The sequence below is a fragment of the Halichoerus grypus genome, chromosome 8 (genome assembly GCF_964656455.1).
Source record: "Halichoerus grypus chromosome 8, mHalGry1.hap1.1, whole genome shotgun sequence".
In the NCBI taxonomy this organism is placed as follows: Eukaryota; Metazoa; Chordata; class Mammalia; order Carnivora; family Phocidae; genus Halichoerus; species Halichoerus grypus.
The window spans coordinates 47,233,311-47,247,085 of record NC_135719.1 but is presented as its reverse complement, the minus strand read 5'-3'; the positions used below and the strand labels follow the sequence as shown (position 1 = coordinate 47,247,085).

General features: G+C 41.2%; 1 protein-coding gene across 1 annotated transcript in view; it reads left to right on the top strand.

Annotated features, from left to right (window-relative positions):
• The window catches only part of IQCH (IQ motif containing H), a 209,030-nt gene that overhangs the window by 20,423 nt on the left and 174,832 nt on the right, over positions 1–13,775 (top strand). The window contains exon 4 of the mRNA XM_078078712.1: positions 6,476–6,593. Coding sequence (XP_077934838.1) covers positions 6,476–6,593 — 118 coding nt within the window. The remainder of the gene's footprint in view (positions 1–6,475; positions 6,594–13,775) is intronic.

Below are 13,775 nucleotides of genomic sequence, written 5' to 3'. Positions count from 1 at the left end.
GCACAAACAATGAATCATGGAACACTATATCTAAAACTAATGATGTAATGTATGGGGATTAACATAACAATAAAAAAATTTTAAAAAAATTGGGGCATGCATCCATAACATGTATTTATTTATAAATTGTATACTTACCCTAGGGAGTGAATACATTATAAAATACACCAACAAAGAAACATTTAAATAATGAGACAAAGAAGATTAAACAATTTAAAATATTTTACTTTATTAACAGCACGAAACTTTCTTTTGCTAAAAAAGGTTATTAATTATAATGTTCTGGTTGCTTTATCTTGTTAATCACGATGGCTTTATACTGACTGTAGCTAATAACCCGAAACACACTCTGTGCTTCGTGGAGATTCAGCATGGATGCTGGTTGAATGGGAATCCATAGTTCAGTTAGTCTTCTGGATAATTTTTAAGTTGGTGGTTGGGGGTGGAGATTTGGTGGACTCTTCATGAGTTTGATTGGTTTATCATCATTTTTGCTCTCTAGCGTGGCTGAAGAAAAGCTCAGGCTATGAGTAAGTGTCCATTCTGGCATTTTATTTTTCACTGGTGCCCATTTTCACTGGCTTCAAAATACAGTCTGTTTTTTTGCAGGAATCTTTTTAAGACACCTGTCCATTTTCTCAGGCTTGAGTGAAAATTAATGAATAGAATCCATGAACTCACTCTACGAGTAAACTCCAGAACATTCTAACGCTGTCAAAAAACATCACACAGACCTCACTGTTCATGCCCTTGTGGTTTGGAGTCTCCACTCCCAGGAGGCCTCCAGAACCGCAGGGGACATGACCACAGGAGGGATCCAGGGACAAGCTGAATATTAAATAGTAGCACAAAGTAACTTCTTATTTTTATTTCTTCTTTTACATATTTCTTATTTGGTGTAAATAGAAGTTCTTATACTCTCCTCACACAACCAATGGCATTCTTTTATGGATTGCCTGAGATGTGGGCATCCTGTTTGAGAGACCACAGGTCTAGAACGACGGTTCTTAAACTTTGGTTTGCAATCCTCCTTTGCCAGCCCCCAGATGGTCCTGGAATTGGCATTTTAACAAAGAGTCTTGGTTGTTCCTAATGCAGATAATTTGTGCTTAGAATCCCCGGGACAAGCATAACTCCCTGGAATCAGTATTCTTTTGGCCACATAGAGGGTCTGCCTCTGTATGATCAAGAGCCTGGTCCTGGAAATTCAGCTCCCCCATTGCTATGAAGGGTTGGAGTAAGCCTCTTGCACTAGGAATGAGCCACAAGTGGGACCTGGCAGTCAGGCCACTGCCACCGTCTGCTTATACCGTGAGTGTGCTGGAGTGTCAGAGGCCAGGAGTCCAGAGAAGCAGCTCTTTCTGAGAGGGGTGCTATATAATAAGGACGGTGGATCCCCGTTGCTCCCTTGACAGCAAGCACAGTTGCTACGGGTAGACTGAGAATCAACATTGTTCAGAGATATGGGGCTTCATTCCATCTATGGCAACCCAGGAAATCGGGAGAGTTCATGCCAAATGAATTCCAATACTGTCCCTGGATATACCTTAAAAAATGATTTAGAACAGGCCAGATACAATCATCATCTTCATTTTCATCATTATTGTGAATTTCATCATTGTCACCAACAGCTTCATAACACTTGACAGTTTGCAAAGGACTTTATTTTACCCTATGAGGCAGATATTTAACCTTTCCTTTTAAAGATGTGCATCCTGAGAGTCACAGCAGGCCCGGGTCGCACCGGTCGTTGGCGGTGAGGCCCAGACTCAAGTCCAGTCACCTGTGCGCGATCGAGCGCTCTCCTACACCATGGCTGCCTGAAAACCAAGAAGTCTAATTTTCACAAAAGATGGTTTTCTTTTCAGCAAGAAGGGAAAATCTGGTCATTTTGTCCAGTAGAAACAAAAACCAGGAGGGACACAAAGTGATAACAACTGATGCCAGCAAGTGCAAGATTTTCCCCGCCGTCATGCAGAAAACAACAACGAGGACATTATCAAGAGTGGTCTATTTTCTCCAAAGAGCTCAAAGAGCTTTTGTATTGTTTTCAAAATATGTTCCATTACTATCCCACTTTGGCAGTGATTCTTCTATGTCAAAATGTCGTTCTTCCTCTCACATGATTGGCTCTCACGGATTTTATTGCTCATAATATGTGCTCACACTGCTCTTAACGACCATGCTTTGTTATTGACACTGGGAGGGTGACGACCATCTGTACCCACACGATCAGAACTGCACGGAAATCTTCATTTTATATTCTGTTGTGCCAGCGTTTGAGAAGGGGGAGCAAGAACAAAGCAAATAGATAATAGTGAGCATCAGTGAGAGGGAAAGAAGAGGTTTGTATTGCGTGGTGAGTGTCCATCAGAAGGTACATTTTCCTCAGTTGATGAAGCATCCCAGAGCCCAACCATTGTGGGCTGTTACACAGCGGTACATGAATCCCACTTGTGTAGACTGTGACTACGTCCTCGTCGCAGGGAGAGGTGAAGCACAGGGAACAAGATGGGAACGCCTGGTGGTCTGTGTGAAGGGTTTGTGGAGGTTAACTGTTCTTTCCATTTCTCTGTGGGTTTGAAATTTTTTTAAACCAAAAATAAATTTTTTAAGAAAGCAGTATAAAATGAAAAACAAACTGGGAAAACATCTGCAACAGATAGGACACAAAAATTGCTAATAGTCTTTTAAAAAAGAGCTCCTGCCAATACAAAACAAAAAACAAAAACTTGACATAGAAGGACATCAACAGACTACTCACAGAGATAGAAATGCAGATAAGCAGTAAATATGTGAAAAATGTTTAATCTCATGGGGAAGCCAGAGAAATGCAGAGTAAACAATATATTATTATATTTTCTTTACAAATTAGCACAACAGATCATTTAAACCATCCTCATACTCAGGGCTGATGAGGTGGCAGTAGGAGGGGAATACTTTGATTCTACCACTGAAGGAATAAGTTGGCCCAAAGTCCTTAAAGGCAATTTTTCAACAGGTGCGAGAAGCTTTTTACAATTGTCATTTTTTAATTTAGCTGTTGTACTTCTAGGAACTTCTAGGAAATAAGAGAGACACGTGGATCTCTGTATAAGTTTGTTCACTTCAGTGTTCTATTTTATAGCAATAAATGTGGAAATACCTTCAATGTTAACAGTTAAAGCATGATTCAGTCTATAGCACATCTATGTGTGCATTGCATAGCTATTAAAACTGATACTGTCCGAGGGGTGCCTGGGTGGCTCAGTCGGTTCAGTGTCTGCCTTTGGTTCAGGTCATGATCCCGGGGTCCTGGGATTGAGCCCTGCCTCAGGCTTCCTGTTCAGTGGGGAGTCGGCTTTTCCCTCTCCCTCTGCTCCTCCTCTACCCTCCTCCCCTGCTTGTGTGCTCTAATAAATAAAATCTTTTTAAAAAGTTTAAAATTAATACTGGCCGAGAAATTTTAATGACATGGAAAAATCCTCACAGTATATATTGAGGGGTTTCAGGATGCAATATTGTATCTCAGTTCAAACTCACTTTTTTTTTAAGACTTTATTTATTTATTTGCGAGAGAGAGAGAGAGCACAAGCAGGGGGAGCGGCAGGCAGAGGGAGAAGCAGGCTCCCTGCTGAGCAGGGAGCTGGATGCGAGATTCGATTCCAGGACTCCAGGATCATGACCTGAGCTGAAGGCAAACACCCAACTGACTGAGCCACCCAGGCATCCCTCAGTTCAAACTTACTTCTAAATACATAATGCGCAGAAGTGAAAGGAAGATGGTGTAGACATACTTGCCCCTATTCCTTCTGATAAATACAGCTGTAAAGCCTGGATATTATACACAAAACAAACTTAGGAAGACTTAGAAAGAAGGCAGGCCAGTTAGGGGCCCTGGGACCCAAGGAAGGACATAATGGTGAGGCCCCTGGATTTTCTTTTTGCTTTGTGTATCCCTTTATTGGTCTATATTGTTCCTTCTCTCTGTAGAGCTTCTTATGACATTTCTTACAAGAGAGGTCTCTGGTGACAAATTCCCTTAATGTTTGTTTATCTGAAGAGGTCTTTATTTCCCCTTTGCCTTTGAAGCATAATCTCACTGGACACAGAATTCCAGGTTGGTGGGTTTTTTCTTTCCATACTTCAAATAGTTCACTCTCCTCTCTTTTTGCTTGTATGGTTTATGAAGAGATGTCTGATACAATTTATATCTCTCTTCTATAAGGAAGTTGGGTTTTTTCTTTGCCTTCTTTTAAGATTTCCTGTTTGTTTTTAGTTTTTCATAGTTTGAATAGGATATGCCTAGGTATGGTTTTTTAGAATTTATCCTAGCTTGGTATTCTCTGAGCTCCCTGCATCTGTGGTTTAATATCTGTCATTGGAAAATTCTCATCATTACTCAAGTATGTCTTCTGTTCCTTTTTCTTTTTCTGATATTCTCATTATGTGTATACCTTTTATAATTGTCCCACAGTTCCCAGACATTCTGTTTTGTTCATTCCTCTTTCTCTTTGCATTTCAGCTTGGGAGATTCTATTGATGTTTCTTCAAGCTCATGGATTCTTTCCTTGGCTGTGTCCGGTTGATTAATAAGCCCATCAAAAGCATTCTTCATTTCTCATGGTGTTTTTGATTTCTAACATTTCCTTTATATTCTTTGAGTTTCAATATCTCTACTTACATTATTACATATCTGTTCTTGCATGATGGGGCTACTTTTTTCCACTAGAGTCCCAGCTTAATTAATCACACTGATTTTAAATTCCTGGTCTGATAATTCCAAAACCTCCTGTCCTCGTATCTGATTCTGATACTTGCTTTGTCTCTTCAGACTTTTTTCTTGCCTTATAGCTTTCCTTGTCATTTTTTTGAAAGCTGGACATGATGTATTGGGTCATAGGAAATGAGGTAGGTAGGCCTTTAGTAGGAGGTAAGTAGGCCTTTATCTGGCTAGGAGTTGGGTTGTGTTTACTGTAGGTGTCTGATGCTTCAATTTCCTCAGCTGTCTTTGCCTTTGTGTCCCCTGTGGTCTTCGGGTTTCCCTGGAAACTTCTTCCTAAGTAGGTCTGAGCCTTGAAGTCCTCTCATCTGCGATCCTCTGTTATACTGAAGCCTGCAGATGTAGTGTGCTGGGGGGAAGCATTCAGTGCTCCTTGATCAGGCCCCCCATCTTCCCATGGCTCTGTGCCCCCAGACTGTTACCTTCACAAGTTTGTCTTGGCTATTCCCCCTCTTAGGTGAGGCAGGAAGCCTGGAGGGGGCTGGAGTTAGTTAATTGCCCTTCCTCAGGTCAGATAATAATTTTCCTTGAGAGCTGGCCTTTAATACAGAGAACAGAACGAAGAACAGAACCCTCTGGGATTAGTCTGAAATGGTTTCTGTTCCCTCCCCACTGCTAGAGGCAGCAAGGGATTTTCTTCAGTCCTCACAGCGAGAACATGGTGGGGCTTCTAGAGGTAAAACTCAGGAAAGTATGCCCCCTCCTACCCCCCCGCCCCCCACCAAGCCTTGACCCCTCAGAATTTATAACACTCAAGCTAAGGCACACTGAGCCTCTGGCAGTTTGTTGAGTGGAGTTTAACTGTTCTTGCCAATCCCAGCTCCAGCAGTAGACTCCCCCTCTGAAGCTTCATCCAGGTCTGTCTGTCTCTGTGTCTCTCCAGTTTTCAGGGCAGTAGTTTTCCTGTGACTTCAATTCTCTGATAGATCTAAGAAGAATTGCTTTGCCATTTCTTCAGCTTTTTCTTATCACCCTCATCCTCACAATACCTTCCAAGCTCTTTACATGTTGAAATGAAACCAGGAGCCCACAAACTGCCTTTTAACGATAATTTCACAGATGTGGGCATCACAGTAGAGTCAAGAGATTGAGTCATTGTGGTTGAGTTTAAATGATCTTAATTATGTTGACCGTTTTAAAGAACGGGGATCTGCTTTCCAATGAGAAGTTTTAAGACATACATTACACACACAGTCGTTCTTACAATTTTATTTTGTTTTTACACTGCTCTCCCATGGAGCTGCCCACTGCTTAGTAAGGAAGACTTTTAACCAGCCTTTGATCCTTAGTCTTTGCAGCTCTATAAAATAGAAGTTTAAGGAACATAAGTGCTAACTGCTTAGAGACCAGCATTTTGAATTTATTTAACTTTGGCTATTCTGTGATTTGGCTTTACAAAATAAAGTATGCTGTATTTTTCTCTACCAAGAAATGTTTATAGTGTAGTAATTCTGTCAGTTGTGGGTCATATAACCTCAGCCAAACATAAAGCTTTTTATTCATGCTATAGTGGTCATTATCAGACTCAGAAGTTCTTATGCTTAATAAAACAAGTGCAGATTAATAGTGGTAAAAAGGCTAAAGTTGGTTTATTGTAATTACCAATGGAATAGTTCCTGTAAAATCTAACTGAACTAGGAAGCATTGTTTTAAAATTACAGTCTGTGAAGATAAATTCAATTTTAAATTTTTTCTTTCTTTTTTTAAACTTAGGTTGCTTCCAGCTGTAATTGATCAGAAATCATTTATTTTCCCTCTAGAATCTGAGGGTAGACTTTGGCAAACCCAAAGACAGCACAGTACATTTCCACATGCCTTTCCGAGAATAAAGGTAGGAATAGAGACATCCATAAAGACAGAAAGGGGATGAGTGGTTGGGGAGGCTGGGCGGAGGAGAGACTGGGGAGGGACCTCTGATGCTTATCAGGTGTCTTTTCGGGATGGTGAAATGTTCTGGAATTCGATAGTGGCAATGGTTGCACAATTCTGTGGATCTCCTGAATACCTTTGAACTGTACACTTTAAAAGGGTAAATTTAAGGGATATGAATTATGTCTCAATAAAGCTGTTAGAAAAAAAAACTTTTTTAGAGTAAAGGCAGGAAATTTACTTTGTGTTCTAAATGAGGAAACATGCCACTGTTGTTTCAGATATGTTCATGGCACGGTCAGTTTCTACCACACAAGAGCTTTCTTCAGAAAGCAAAATATACCAAACCACAGTGCGTTCATGTTTTTAAATTAGCAATAATCACACCTCAGATAAACCAGTGACTGCAATGCTTCCACATGCACAGCTAGAATTTTTGAACAGAGCCCTCCAAGGGAAGGTTTCCAGGTGGCAAGGGCTAGCGCTCAAGAGGTTACTGATTTCGCTTGCTGGGTGCTCTTGGCAATCGGATTCCTGTTCCCGATTCCCCAAAAGTGGGAACAGCTCACCTCCCATCAGGGCTTGAGGAACACTAACTTGATTCACCTTCAGAACGATCCTAGAGTGACGTGCTCTTGTTGTCTTCATTTCACTGATGAAGAAGCCAAGATTCAGAAATGTTAAAGAAATTGCCCAAGAGGACACAGCTAGTAAGTGTCAGAGGCAGGATTATGTACCCAGAAATACAGGGATAACCACTGAGGTGGCCCTTTTTAGATAATAGCTTTGTTGAGGTATAATTAATATACCATAAAATTCACCCTTTTTAAGTGGACATTCAGTGGCTTTTTGTATATTCACTGATTTATGCAGCCATCACACTGTACCCTCATTAACGGGTAACGGTGTCACCCGTATTTTTCCTCCATCACACTTGACAAAATCTGTAACTAGATTTTTTTTAAATGTCTGTTTTCCCAGTAGAATATAAATTGAATGAGGGCGGGAGCCGTGTCAGTCTGTTCACTGCCATATATCCCCAGGGGACTCTCGATAAATGTTTGTTGAATGAAGATACGAGACCACAGGGCCCACCCCCATGTCCAGTCAGTCCTGGCTCCACGACCTTCCCCAAGCAGCCCGCTCCTACCTTCTACACTGCCCGTCCTACATGGAGTCTGTCCGGCCACATCTGTCGAGTATTTACTATGTGCCAAAAGCACTGTCAGAGGCACATGGGGATGAATGACGCCAGGTCCCTACTCTCAGAGCTCACGTTCTCTTACACCGTGAGAAAGGGAGCTTAAATGTCTCCCCACCCTTCCTATTAAGTCTCTGCATCCGTGAAATTTTTTTTTCCTCCAGAATCTCAGGAGGGTCACTGCTGGTCCACAAGTAGAAGATTAGAGCTCTCTGGTTTGTGGGGACAATGAAACAAAATATCTAAAATTAGGACTATTTAGAATGTATAGCTGCTATTATTATTTCAGAAAAAAATAAAACTATGGCCCAGAAATTTATCTTCCCGAAAGAGTTTTGAATCCTGGCAAATGATCACAACGATAAGAAATCTTATGCGCTGAATACAACCCCAGAATTCTTTTAAATACTCTGAGCATGGGTGAGCTCCATTTAAAAGGGGCACGGACTGTTTCCTACCCTGGCTTTACCTCCAGGGCCTAGATCCCTATCGTTGTTTTATTTCTAATATCAGTGACATCTGCTTAAAAATGCATAACCGCAGACACACACGATAGCCCTGATTTTGCGTTGTAAACTCACTGACAGACAGTGCTGTTCCGGCAGCTGTTCCTGCAAGCCTGCTCCACCAACTTCAGAGCTTGTATTATGAAGTCGCAGTGACATCCAGCTGGGATATCACCACCTTTAATTGCCCACTGCCAACCCTTTCAGCTGGGTAAACCCCAGTCGCTTCTTGCAGCTCTCTTTCTCCAAAGTAGATAACTATTTTTGGAATTCCATTTCACACCAAAAACTTACATGACAAACCATTAGGAATTGCTCAATTATAATTAAAAGTCATAATTAAGAATTCTTTGGGGGCACCTGGGTGGCTCTGTTGTTGGGCGTCTGCCTTCGGCTCAGGTCATGGTCCCGGGGTCCTGGGATCGAGCCCCACGGCGTTGGGCTCCCTGCTCAGCGGGAAGCCTGCTTCTCCCTCTCCCACTCCCCCTGCTTGTGTTCCCTCTCTCACTGTGTCTCTCTCTGTCAAATAAATAAAATCTTTTTTAAAAAAAAAAAAAAGAATTCTTTGGACAGCTACATGCACACAAATGAAACTGGACCATTTTCTCACACCATACACAAAAATAAACTCAAAATGGATTAGTGACCTAAATGTGAGACCTGAAACCATATAACTCCTAGAAGAAACCAGGCAGTAATCTCTTTGACATCGGCCTTAGCAACGTTTTCCTAGATATGTCTCCTCAGGCAAGGGAAACAGAAGCAAAAATAAGCTATTTGGATTACACCAGAATAAAAAGCTTTTGCACAGCCAAAGAAACCATCAACAAAACACCAATGCAACCTACTGAATGGGAAAAGATATTTGCAAATGGTTAAGGGGTTATTTAAGTATTTATTTATACATTTATTTATACATTATACTAATAATTATACTTATTAGTATTAAGTATTTAATTACACAATTAAACACTAAAAAAAATGGGCATTCCATAAAAACATTAAAAAATGGGCAGAGCGCCTGATTAGACATTTTACCAAAGACGACATACAGATGACCAACAGACACACACAAAAATGATCAACATCACTCATCATTAGGGAAATGCAAATCAAAACCACAATAAGATATCACCTTGCATCTATCAGAATGGCTAGAATCACAAAGAGAAGAAACAACAAGTGTTGGCAAGGATGTGGAAGAAAGAGAGCCCTCACGTCATGTTTTGTGAGAATGTAAATTGGTACAACCACTGCGGAAAGCTGTATGGAGGTTCCTCAAAAAATTAAAAATAGAAATACCATATGATCTAGTAATTCCACTATTGGGTATTTACCTAAAGAAAATGACAACACTCATTCAAAAAGATACATGCATCCCTATGTTTATTGCAGCATTATTTACAATAGCCAAGATATGGAAGCAGCCCCAGTGTCCATCGATGAATGGATAAAGAATGGATACACACACACACACACACACACACACACACACACACACAGTGGAATATTACTCATCCCTAAACAAGAATGAGATCTTGCCATTTGTGACAGCATGGATGGGCCTCGAGGGTGTTACGCCAAGTGAAATAAGTCAGAGAAAGGCAGATACTATATGATTTCATTTACATGTAGAATCTAAAAAACCAAACAACTGAAGAAATACCAGACTCTTAAATACAGAGAATAAACTGGTGGTTGCCACAGGGGAGGTGGATGGGGGATGGGTGAAATAGAGAAGACTAAGTGATACAAACTTGCAGTTATAAAAAGTAAGTAAGTCGGGTTGCCTGGGTTTGTTAAGCATTTGCATTTAGCTCAGGTCATGGGATTGAGACCTGCATTGGGCTCCCTGCTCAGCAGTGAGTCTGCTTGTCCATTTCCCTCCCTGCTCCCTGCTCGTGCTTTCTCTCTCTCGTTCTCAAATAAATATTTTTTAAAAAAGTTAATAAGTCACAGAGATGAAAAGTACAGCATAGAGAATATAGTCAGTAATACTGTTAAAAAATTATTAATTTTCTTTTACATTTGAAAAAGCCATATTGTGATGACTTTTCTTCACAGTGTATACATTTGTTCTACCTCAGCACCAGCTCAATCCCTCTTTGGGGCTCCTTGGACTATAGGCATACCTGTACTCGTAACAGATAAGGAAAGGATTTGAAATAAAAACAACAAAGGAGGAAGTAGGGGGAAGAAGAGAAGGAGAAAAAGTTTATAGGTTTATAGGCCAAGAGAGTATTTGATTTTCTTGTTGTATCTGGTAAGCCAATTCCTACACTGTTTAGACCAAAGGACCTACTTACAAACGTGATACAGTTGGTATGTTTGTGGAGCAGGGAAGATAAGCCCAACCCATTGCTTGAGAACTATTCCCTATACTAATTCCATAAAATGGATTCCTTAGCAGTCAAACATAAAAAAAATACTGTGATCTAATACAATGTGGCAATGTGCAAATCTGTGTCTAAGATGGGAAGGCTCTGATTTTGTGAATTTGGATCAAATTCAGAAAATGATTTTCAAACTTGGATCAAAGTGAAAGTTTTGAGGACTTTGGACATTATGAAGAATAATATGGTGAGAGATGAAAGCAGGAAAAAGAGCAGGTAAGGGTTGCTTCCCAGACTGTTGCTGTGAGTCCTGCCTCACGTAGTGGTGGGTGGCCCATGAGGTGGTAGTTAGCCTGCCACAGAGCAGAGCAGGCAGAAGAGAGCGCCTCCGTGAGCCGACCCCGCCGTGAGCTCTGTCTTCTCCCAAGAGCGGCGGGTTAAAAAAATACCGCTCCTTCTCCATGGCTTTTTATTGAAGTGTTTTAAAATACAGACCTAATGACATCTTACCCCTCAATGCTTTAACATGCATCTTTTAAAGTGAGCATATTCCAATGTGCCCATAATAACATTATCACACCAAAAAAAGGAACAATATGGGGCGCCTGGGTGGCTCAGTCGTTAAGCGTCTGCCTTCGGCTCAGGTCATGATCCCAGGGTCCTGGGATCGAGCCCCGCATCGGGCTCCCTGCTCAGCGGGAAGCCTGCTTCTCCCTCTCCCACTCCCCCTGCTTGTGTTCCCTCTCTCATTGTGTCTCTCTCTGTCAAATAAATAAATAAAATCTTTAAAAAAAAAGGAACAATAACTTGTGAATATAATAAATACTCAGGTCATACTCAAATTTCCACAATTGATCCTCAAATGGCTTTTACCAATCCTTTATCCAAACCTGAATCTGCTAAGATCTATTCATTGCATTTGATTATTTTTTCTTAAAGCTCTAATAATCCAAAGCAGAGAGACTCTGTTCATTTCATTGCTGTCATTGGTGCCCAGCCCAAAGTAGGCTCTCAAGAGAGGACAACATCATGGTTAGAGGTATGGGTTCACATCCTGGCCCCACCACGTCCTACCTGTTCCTTAACCTCTCTGTCTGTGCCTCAGTTCCTCGTCTGCAAAATGGGCATAAGGATAGTCCCTACCTCATAGAACTGCTGTAAGGATAAATGAGTTAACAGATGTAAATGTTTATAAAAGTGCCCCATATGTGGGTGTTATACAAGTGTTCATTCTTACTATTTGCTGATGAATACTTGGCAACCTTAATTATGTACCTAATATGTGACAGACACTTTAGGCATCGGCCAAACCTCTCTGGTCTCATGGAGTTTACATTCTAGTTGGGGTCGGGCATTCCTTAGGAAAAGAAAAATCGTTTGCGAAGTAAATACATATGTAGTATGTTAGTTGGTGAGAGAAACCTGGGGAAGGAACATAGGGGTGTTTGATGGTCTCCCTTGTAAGGTGACACTTGAGCAGAAATCTGATGGACGTGACGGAATGTCTGGCTATTTGGAGGGGAAGAGCATGCCAGACAGAGGAAACAGAACACGTAAAGACCCTGTACTGCAATACAAATGATGTGGAAATGTTGGGGTTTGGAGCAAACGGTCAAGAGAGAATTCTCAAGACGTCTTTGGTGCAAAATGGTGGTATTATTAAAGCAAAGGGACAACACCAAGGGGCAGAAAGAGCTGCACTGGGATTGTGAGGGGTGGCCCATTATATATTTTCAAGTTGGGAGGGAGTTAGGGATAGCGTAAGTCTTTAAGGAATTTTGGAAGCAAGGTTTCCAGGACCTTGAGGAGCTAGTTGTTGTTAGGAAAAGGTCATTTATTACTGTCTAGTAAATCTTTAGTCATGAGACCTTCAGATGTGTATCAGTAGGTCATATGCTTGGACGATGATTACTAACATATATCTCGGGGGAGGGGGTAGAGAAAAAGGAAGTTTCCAAAGGAATTTTTATATGTTAAAGCAGACTTATAGGATCCTGGAGGTTGGGATGTTAAGTTAGGATTGCCTTTTGCCCTTAGCAAAGTATCAACATGGAAGCAGCTGAGTTCCTAGAGGAATGTCCCTCTGCCTGTCTCAAGGACTAGTCAATGGGCTGTAGGCAGTAAGGAAAGTTAGTTGTTTCTTGTGCCTTTGTTTCCCACATCATAAAGAGCAAAGAAGCTGGAGGGGAATATGCAGGGGGAGGGAGGTAGGAAATGTGGGAGGGGGCGAGATGTGGTGGACCATTGTGAGGACTTCGGATACCTCTCTGAGTGAGACGGGAAGCCACTAGGGTCTTTTCCTGCTATGAGGTAGAAGGGGAAGGGCAGCAGCGGGGGGACCATTTAGGAGCCTGTGTGGGCCATGATGATGAAATCCTAGCTCATCCTCACATTTGGGGGAAAGGAATTAATCATCCCTGTTTCACAAATAAGGAAATGGAAGGTGGGAAATGATTCTAATTTAAAGCAAAGTGACAGCAGAACTGGCATTCAAACACAGGTGCATTTGACCTCAAAGTTCTGGCCTTTCCTCACCATTGTTAAAAAATACAAAAACTTGAGCTCCCTTCCTGTGTTTACTACAGGGAAATTTACAACCAAAAAAAAAAGCAGGATAGACTCCTGATTTGGTTCACAAATGGCCCTAACTATCCCCAGAATTATCCTCAGGTATGTCCCTCCAAACTTTCCCAGAGAAACTTCTCAATCAACGCACCTGATTAAGGTGACCTTTTTCACTTTCTGATTTGTTACAATAATGTTAATGTAGCAATTATGAAGCCACATTAGAATTATTTATAATACATTAGGATACTTGAACATATGCAATACTGTTTTACTGTAACCGGTTACTATTCAATTGGCTTACATATACATTTTAAAGAGGTTTATACTTTACAATGTACAAAAGCTATAGCTAATGGGACAGATGATTAAGTGTGGTATTTGGGGCTATTTCTATCAAAAGTAGGCATCAAAAATAGGCTCTTAGGACTATATCTTTTTTTTTTTTTAAGATTTTATTTATTTGACAGAGAGAGACACAGCGAGAGAGGGAATACAAGCGGGGGGAGTGGGAGAGGGAGAAGCAGGCTTCCCGCGGA